This window comes from Osmerus mordax, chromosome 9 (genome assembly GCF_038355195.1).
Source record: "Osmerus mordax isolate fOsmMor3 chromosome 9, fOsmMor3.pri, whole genome shotgun sequence".
NCBI classification, from domain to species: Eukaryota; Metazoa; Chordata; class Actinopteri; order Osmeriformes; family Osmeridae; genus Osmerus; species Osmerus mordax.
Genome location: NC_090058.1, coordinates 9,962,676 through 9,972,325, shown reverse-complemented (window position 1 = coordinate 9,972,325; position 9,650 = coordinate 9,962,676). Strand labels below are relative to the sequence as shown.

At 43.2% G+C, this 9,650-nt stretch overlaps 1 protein-coding gene across 1 annotated transcript; it reads right to left on the bottom strand.

Annotated features, from left to right (window-relative positions):
- Positions 1-3,742: 3,742 nt before the first annotated feature.
- Positions 3,743-8,699, bottom strand: LOC136949629 (protein TUNAR-like). Its single transcript, XM_067244018.1, has 2 exons — positions 8,644-8,699; positions 3,743-3,928 (listed from the first exon to the last, which is right to left on the bottom strand). Exons 1-2 carry the CDS (start codon positions 8,677-8,679, stop codon positions 3,743-3,745), a joined length of 222 nt encoding a protein of 73 aa, XP_067100119.1. The 5' UTR covers positions 8,680-8,699.
- Between the last annotated feature and the right edge of the window lie 951 nt (positions 8,700-9,650).

Sequence of the window (9,650 nt, the reverse complement as noted above, 5' to 3'; positions counted from 1 at the left end):
GAATGTCCCTGTACTTACTGTAAGTCGCTCTGGATAAGAGCGTCTGCTAAATGACTACATGTAAATGTGTGTTAAACATCTAGTGGTGTTTAATGTTCCTCTTAAAATGTTTTGCTGGGGTGTGCAGGATGATAACATATCTGGCCCTGTTTTGTATTGAATATAATCATTTTAGAGACCATGGCCTCTGTGGTGGATTCAGGGGGTGATGTTGATAAAGTTCTTTATTATGCACTCTGAATCACTGTAGGACTGCATGCTTGGAAATGCTTTCCAAAGATCCTGTACCAGAGTATGCCTCAGGCATTGTACAATATGTCTTGAGAACATTGCAATAAAGAGTCTAAGTTGAACGTCTGTATTCTGTAACTTCATTACAGATAATTGATTTCTGGTTGACAACCATTATACGGTGGCTTTTTTCTTTCATATGCATCTTCATCGTGTTACATTTACATTTAGTCATTTAGCAGACGCTCTTATCCAGAGCGACTTACAGTAAATACAGGGACATTCCCCCCGAAGCAAGTAGGGTGAAGTGCCTTGCCCAAGGACACAACGTCAATTGACGGCCAGGAATCGAACTGGCAACCTTCAGATTACTAGCCCGACTCCCTCACCGCTCAGCCATCTGACTCCCGAATGAATTGATGAATTGATTGCAACATTTTACTGAGACGCATAAAGAATGTTAAATGTGCTCTATAGAGACTGAACCTCAGCTTGGACAATCAGGTTGATTGAATCATCCATGTGTAATACATTCAAATCTTCCAGTCATTGTTCAGTAAAGCTTCTTTCAGCTTCAAAGGGGAATGATCCGGGGCTATGTAGGCTTCTGTATCCAGGTGAAACAATAGCTTAAAGAAGGCTCCTAGGCTTGCATGAATTTAAGCAGCTGTGGTTCTTCAAACAACACTGTTTACTTGGTTCATTGCCTAATCCAATAGATTCAAAATGTGGAGTTAAGCTGTTTTATTCCCATTTTTTCTTCTCAAACAGGATTATTCCAGTCTGTTTCCAATTCCAGAGGATTCTTAATGGAGGGGAGAAATTATTCTGACACAAATATGACCAAATGATACAAACAAAAAGGAGATGGAACAAAAATAAACTTGTTTAGGATGATTTGGTTTTGCTCCCTTTGTCGTGCTAGCTTTGTGTTCCTTTTCCTTCTTTACGTCTTTCAGATCGATTTGGGATTCAACAGAGATATGTGTCTCATAGAATGAAACGCTGCAGTCTCCAAAGTCTGTTATTTTTTTCCTTGTCTATTCGCAGGCACCGTACTTCCTCACTGAAGTGTCAGAGAACGACACCATCTTCAAAGCCTCCGTTGAGAGCACTGTCGAGTGCCTTCCATATTCAGGTGTAAATCTTTTCAAAAAACTGCTTAATGTCCCTTCCACTTGAAACAATGTCAACACCCGAAGGTTACTTTGCAAAGATAAGTCTTTCAAAAGTGACAAGTGTAACCAACACTTGATTTGGTAGTTTAAATAATTGATTCTATTCGAGTCTATTTGATCCTTTTCCATCCATGAAAGTCTATGAGAGTGAGCATACTGTATTGAGCCATATTTGAAGATAAATAATACAAATTACATACACTCATGTCAACTGAATATTTAATTGTTTTATTGTTTTATCTTAACAAAACAGCAGGCTGAAATAATCAATATCTAAAGAAAAGGGAATAGATAAAACTGTAGAATGCCTAAAAGTCCCTAAACGTTCCCCTATGGGTAAGTAGAAACTTTGAATCACGAGCTTAGAGAATTTGAAAATAAGCAAAAGCTTACATAATATGTAGAAATAGCTCTGGGAAAACAGATAAACAATATGTGGAAGGTTATTAAGACCCATGCTGTGCTTTGTCTCAGGATTCTCTGGCAGAGGCTTTTCAATAATAGAACAACAGAAAGAAAAAGAAATGAGCCAATAAATTCAACTAACAAATCTGAGATACATTCGCAAAACACGATCCACAGACTGTACTTGTACAAGTTCCTTCTCTCCTAGCTGATGGATGGAGACCTACTTTTCCTTTTTAAAACGATCAACTCTACTGATCCAGAATTGGAGGTTTCTGTAACACTGGCATACATGTGATGAAGGATATCAGTTCTGATCATAATATCCTGTTGATGTGAATACCTGCCTGCAATTAACTTTGCATGAACTGTTGGAGCTACTTCACAAAGGGGTCTATGTCAGATTAGTAAATCTCTTAATATGTTCCTTCTGAACTCAGGCACTTTCTGAAATCACAAGCGGTTGTAGACTGAGGCATACACAAACATTATATTAAACCTACTATAACATCTATTGTCTGCTGACACACTAGCATAGACTGTAGATGAGCATTCCTCTATTGTGCTTTTTAAGGTATTTCATTTACGGGTCGTACATTACCAATGTATGACCAATCAACCAACATAACAGTGCTGCACAGTGGTTTCAACATACCATATGATTATACACAATTGGAATTTATATATGTATAATAATATAATAATACATATATGTAATCATTTTCAAATCAAAAGACAAAATGACAACAAGGGTATAAACCTTTCATAAAAGTACCATTAGTCTGATATTGTAAATACATGATTGGAAATACCAATTCCCCTGTGTTTTAAGGCATTTCAGTCATTGTCAAAGTTAAGCTGAAATACTTGGCATACTGAGGGAGTGGGCAGCACAAAATGATATATATCCAAATATCTAAACCCCCAAAATGCTATTTACACATAGTGTGATGACATATATTATATAATAACCCTAAACCACCTTTACAGTAAATGTCCATTTATATTTCTCATGCAGATCACATGTGTAAGGGATGTGTTTATGTTCCTACCTCACAAATCATGTGTACCTGAACTACACCCCCAAAACACCTTGTATGGAAACAAATATCCTACTGAGGCCCGCTCCATCTATCAATAAACACACAATAAACTATCTGTTTTAGTTTGATATTAAATTATCAACGTAATGTGACAAATATTTGTTAAAATAGTTAAAAGACACAATATGAACAATCATTAAACCAGGTTGATTCACATGTTGCTACAACCTATCCACTAAACACACTCATATCAACATTTGATTCATGTTTTTTCCATGTAAAGAATGTCTTTACAGTGAGTTTAAGCCACCATACTTAAGAATGAAAATGCAGAGGCTCATGGTCAGCTTCCCTCCACATCAAACTGGACTGTAAGTCATCTTCCAACCTACGTACGTATGTACCGCAAAAAATCGATACAAATTTGATGATTTCCATCGTACAAATGTCACTTCTTCCAACTTTTCAGAAAAGCAGCTGCTGCCACACTCAGTTCCGACTCCTTCTCTCCTGTGGAAGTGGCATGTGGGAGTTACGTCTCAGACAATGTCTGACCAAAGATACCACACGCATATGTATCCTCATGCATATGTACAGGTTATTACTGTAAAGTGTCTTTCATTAAGGATGGCTTTGACAGCCTCAGAGATGGTTCCCACAGCAACAGCCCAGTCTCCCACAGTCTTAGCACCACTTTGTGAAGTTGTCGTTGCTTGCACATGGTGCCATGACCGTACAGTTTCACATCCCTTTTAACATGATGGCCATTTTTTAATTCCGCTCCTCCTTCTGGTTTCCACTTCCGGCCAATCAGCATTGCTAGGGCCGGTGGAGAAACAGGAAGTCTTAGTAGTAGTTCAGCTTTTGTAGGACCGTGGGTTCGGCCTACAGGGTAGTGTAGATGTAGACAAAGATGATGACTACCAGGTTGAGAATAGTCCCAATGATTCCCAGCATCGCCAAAATGGATTCCTCCTTACCCTCCTTGTCTTGGATTCCTTTTTCCTCATCACTGATGGCAGTGTTTACCATTTTCCCTGGAAAAGTCTTCAGTTTTCCTCTCAGACCAGTCTGGAACGAGCAGATAAGAAAAAGTACAATCAATCAGTGTACTGTATTGCTATGTTTAATTTAGATTATTGATCTTTCTACAAAAGACTGTGCTCGAGAGTTAGAGGAGCTCAAAAACACATTTCAAGCAAGTTCAAGAGCAGTGTAATTAAGAAATGGTTAAATCTGTGAAAGGCAAGATTTGGATTTGCTGATCAATCAAAAATCACAGCCATTCACCAAAAGCTTTGAGTCGTGGATTTGAGAACTAATAAGGTGATTGCATGAAGCTGATGTGCTGGGAACAGAGCGCCAGGATGTCTGAGGAAGTCTGGGACTGAATTACTCGAGGTTGATGTGAGATTCTGTCAGCTTTATGACTCAATACGGCTAATGTCAACAGGAAATATCTTGTCAATAAATCCTTTTCTATGCTGGTGTCGTTTTGGCCACGGCATTGTGCAAGGCAAGCGTTGACACAGAAACAGGGCAATGATAGCAACAACAATAACAATTCTCAAACACGACACACAGACACTACACAGACGACACACACAATTGGCTCCTGGTTGGACAGGGACTTCCTGGATGTTGCATACCTTTTTTCTCAGCTTTTACTTGGCAATCTTTTATTCAGTGAAGGGAGATGAGAGACGGGAGACGTTTTTCATCAAAAATATATTAATTTCCTAAATAAAATATAGCCATCCGCTTTAAGTGTGTTTTAATACAAGAAAGGCTGTAGTCAAAAGCTCGAATCAACACTGTTGCTTTCAAACTTTTGGTTTACGATCAAGCATTTTTAAAGCGTATCTGTGTAGTGGGTAAGGTAGGGTTTCTGGGAAAAAGGTGTTGATACATTAGGCAGTGTGTTTCGTTTTAGCGATGAATTAGTGTGTGTGTAGTTGGTAGGGATTGTGCCTGTGTGGCTTGAAGACAAGTCTGTGTGTGTGTGGTTGGAAGTATGTGTATGATCCATCAGTGATATATACCATATATACATGTACCTTTACCTCTGTAAAGGTACATGTGTGTGTCTGAAGAAAAAGTGTCTGTGTAGTTGAATGGCTATGTATGTGTTGTGGCTTTTGCAGCGGTCTACAATACAGTATACCTATGTGTGTGTGTGTGTGTGTGTGTGTATGTCAGAGAAGGGGGTGCATGAGGTGAGTGTGATTCAGCCAGGCTCCGTGTGTGGTGAAGGAGCAGGGGGTGTTTGCAGCCCAAAGGAGCAGGTTGGCATCCGAACACGTCCTGCAAGACCGTAGCTCATCCAACGGGTCGACGAGTTTTTACGCTTCGACAGGAAGAGCAGGAGCACTCATCATGCCCGCTGAGGAGTCCACCCAACCAGTGGTGTGGAGTGGGCCTTCTCTGGCAGGGCCAGGGTTCTTGTCTACAGTCCATGAAGCCAGTCTAAATACTTGGAATTTGAGCATAATTCTTTCCTCAGCATTGTAATGAATGCATTCACGTGATAATGTTGTAGTTTGTGGGTCTTATTGGGGATTTAAAGAGAAACCAAACAAGTTGAAAATCGAATAATTGTCAAGGTAAATGTCTGAAGAGGCCAGTTGCTCATTCGTTAGACTCACTATATCAGTTATTCAAAACGTTGACTTGTTCTGTAGTTCACGATAGGTTAATGACAGGACAAACACTTTCCGCATTCATTTCCTCACCAGCCAATTTTCCAGCGTCCCTCTATGCAAACACACCCAGGCCCGAGTGTTGAATCAGCCACAGGGAAGAACCGCATCAGTATAAGTTTAATATTCAGTCTGTCTTCCCTCCACCCATCACAGTGTCTACACTGCCAACACTTCCCCTGCTCTTTGGCTGATGATGGTCGATACTATCTCACTCAATTGTTTGCTGTAATTAACATCTGGAAAAGCCAGATTATGAACACAATTCCACGGAGGCTCGTTTGGAGAGTAATTTGAAATCTATGTATCCTTTTGGGTAGAGTAACAGCCCTTTGTGTTTTCTCGCCCCTGTCCTAGTTCTCCCCTACCCAAGTCTTGACTTCTTTTCAAACTGTTTGGTTGAGGTAAAAGTTCCTGTCACACTCAGGACATACAGTACATTTCAGCAGACTCCAGTCCAGCTCCAGGGAGTCCGAGGACAGTAACGCTGACAGTAGTGAAGCAGCGAGAGGCAGTCTCCAGACGGACCATGAGGACATGTCGGAGTCGCAGTCAGTCCCATGCCCCTGAGATGGGTCATTCTGGTCAATAGACCTTGACCTAAAGCATCTCGGGGCAGAACACATGAAACAATGTGAAGTCCCATGTGGCTAAGACAAACAGGCAGGAGAGGCAGCGTGATGATGATGTCCTGTTTGGGATCAACGTGTCACTGTGACCAACATCGGTCACCATGCCGTTGTTTTAGTGGGTTGATTCGAACAAGGTGTAGATGACTCGTTAACACCAGGAAGCTGGATAACTGCATATTACAGCTGTCAATATGGGAAGGAGATGAATCCTAATATGCAAGATATGGTCTCGTCACCAGCATCTTCAAGTTGGGCCATTATGTGCTTCACTGCATATTGCTGGAGAGAGGAGCTAGATCCGACGCTGTCTGGAGTGCTCTCTGTTTGCCCTGCTTCAGATCTCCAACAATGGCATCTGATTACCCCTCACGGGGAGGCCAATAAACGGGGTTTCCCTCAACCTGAATGAGTCTTTGTGTGGCACCCTGACTGCGCCCTCATGCGTGAACACGGCTGCTCTCTGCTGATAGAAAGAGCGGTGGCGAGAGACAGGGATAGAGAGAGATAGAAGGGGGGCGGTAGAAAGGGAGAGGGGGAGAGAGAGGGAGAGAGCTTGCCAAAACTGAGAGCAAAAAAAGAGGAAAACACATCACTGTGGAGTGCAGCTGCTCTTCCCAAACAGACGCTCTGGAGACGGTCCAAATCGCTCTTCTCTGTCTGGGCGCCTCGACACTGGCGCTTCAGAGACGGCGAAGGTGTGTTGAAGATTAAATTGGCATCGCTGGCAGTGTACAGCAGCGCTACGATGTCAGTAAATACGTAGCATTGATTTGTCTCTTTGTTTTACACTGCGAGCCTACATGGGATTTACTGTCATTGTGGTGTCAATAAAACCGTATTGTTTGTGCGCTTTATAAGTCTGAGCACAAAATTGTTTTGATGTCTGGGCCGGGCGACTAGAGAAAGAAAGAGAAAGTGTGTTTGGGTGTCAGGTGGCTGAGCGGTGAGGGAGTCGGGCTAGTAATCAGGAGGTTGCCAGTTCGATTCCTGGCCGTGCCAAATGACGTTGTGTCCTTGGGCAAGGCACTTCACCCTACTTGCCTCGGGGGGAATGTCCCTGTACTGACTGTAAGTCGCTCTGGATAAGAGCGTCTGCTAAATGACTAAATGTAAATGTTTGGATGTGCGTTTGAGAGAGACAGATCAATAGTGAGTGTGTGTGTGTTTGAGTTTGTGTGTGTGTTTGAGAGAGACAGATAAATAGTGAGAGTGTGTGAGTGTGTGTGTGTGTTTGAGAGAGAGAGATAGAGATCCCTGATGTGTCTCTAACATCTGTTATCACACAGTATTGTTCAGCTTCACAGATCAAACCTTTAAAGCAGAGCTTGTGGTTGGAGCAAGAGTTGCCTAGTGTGTTCCAAGCTGCTGTTTGAAGGCAACAACAATGCCACACACCTGACTCCAAAGTTTCCACGCCAACGCCGCAAGCGCACATCAGATAAAAAGAGCATGAGGAGGAAAGGGGAGCGCTGTCATACCTGGAGCTCCACATCCAGGCCCTCCATCCACACCTAGTGGGGACAAGCATCTCCAGATCACTGGAGAGTAAAGGCTTTTTGCCACTTGGATAATTCTGAGCATGCCAAATGTTTCCAGATGCTAACTGACTGACGGGCAGAGTTGCTTTTGGCATTGTTTGAAAATGGAATTAAAACAAACAACCCCCCTCCTTCCTAAGTAAAGGCAGACATATGTACACACACACACGCCCGTGCACATGCAATGCGATGCATGAATGCGCACACATGCAAACACACACAGAAAAATTGGAATGTATAGAACTATGCACCCCACACACACACACACACACACACACACACACACACACACACACACACACACACACACAGTCTGTACATATTATAGAAGCACATTGTACAGTGCTTAACCTATGGTACTGGACTAGATCCAACATTGCTTCAAAAGTAAATCCAGTGTAATATTTCCCCTTCCTTATATATAGATACATTTACAATTATAAATTAATAATAAAATATATATAACAAAAAATTGAAAATCATACAGCCCGAGTAGACCTTTTCTTATTGTTCCAACAATATTGGTAAAAATGTCTCAACGTATCATATTATCAATGATATCATATGCGTGATATCTACTGTAAAATGTCTCAATTGTTTTTTGACAACGCGCTGCATAGGATTCCCAGCAGTGCATATGAACCTGAACATATGGCACTCTCAGCTGACTGAGCCTCATACAGCACCAAGGGAGACAGGACAGTACTGTAGCGGTTCATACCAATGTTATGTAAACTCCTTTATAAAGTGCTTCAAGCGACACACTCAAAAACTTGTCCAAGTTGGAGATCCTGTTGGTAGATCATTTGTAGAGCGTGTTTGAAGTCTTTTGTCGTTCAAATGGATGCAGCTTCTACATGACTCGCAAACTGTTTCATAAACCCTGTGAAATACAGCAAGTTCTGTGGAGGGCTTACCTTGCAGAGCATCAGGAGAAACATAGCATTGGACATGCTGGAGGGGGGTGTCTCTCCGTGACGCGCCGACATCCCTGGCAACTAAGGGGAAAGTCGTGTCCTCTCATCCTTCAGCGTTGGGTCCAGAGAGGGCTGGCTCGTCTTCTGGGCTGTCCGATTGGAGGGCTGTGGTTGGCTGTCGTACCCTGCGGCGGTGGAACGTCTGCTCCCCGAGTTTCATCTCACTCGTGGCCAAGTTCTCTTTGCCGCCGCCTCCCGGAGTCCTCCTCCTCCGCCTCGACGAGCCGGAGGAGCCGGCGTTCTCCTCCCTTCTCTCCCTTCGTTCCTCCTCTCGTTCCTCCTCTCCTGGCTTCTCCTGTCCACTCCTTTTCGACCTGATCTTCTCTTCTTCTCTTCTTCTCTCTGCTGGGGGAGTTTGTGTCAGGTTGAAGTGTGGAGCCAGTCAAGAGGCAGATCAGAGAGAGAGGGGAGGAAGGAGGCAGTTTCATATGTGCAGATCCATGTTCTTCTGAACAGTACGCCCCTGCTAAGCTCAACCTCAATCCCTTCAAGTACCCCTGCCCGGTCTTTCTCCTAAAGGCTGGACATCCACCTATCTCTAAGTTGGCAGAGACGTCGTTTAACAAGCCGTCAAACTTTCTTCTGTACACCACCAAGAGTTTCAGAAGGTTTCCCCATCCAGGATAAAGGAAAAGTAGAAACGTTGACTGACTTGTAAATGTTGGTGTGCTCCTGTTTCCCTAGCGATTAGTTGTCTGACAAGTGTTCTCCTGCGCTTCACTGGCTGTGTCTCCCTGTGTGACTGAGCGCAGCGCGAGCGCTCGGCTGCTATAAGAGACGGCAGCCGCTGAGCCAGACTCGCACCCCGTGCTGACGCCTTTGCTGATGCCACGCCACAGAGGCAGGAGAGGTATCCCCTGCTCTCTCTCTCTCTCTTTCTCTCTCTCTCTTGTGCATATCAATGCAACTGTGGTTGCCTGGCAACCAGCTCAGGGGAGTCACACAAT

Coding starts and splice junctions, on each gene's coding strand:
- LOC136949629 (XM_067244018.1), bottom strand. CDS start 8,679: ATGTCCAATGCTATGTTTCTCCTGATGCTCTGCAAG. Junction 3,929..8,643: donor TTCTCCTGATGCTCTGCAAG/GTAAGCCCTCCA, acceptor TGCTCGTTCCAG/ACTGGTCTGAGAGGAAAACT.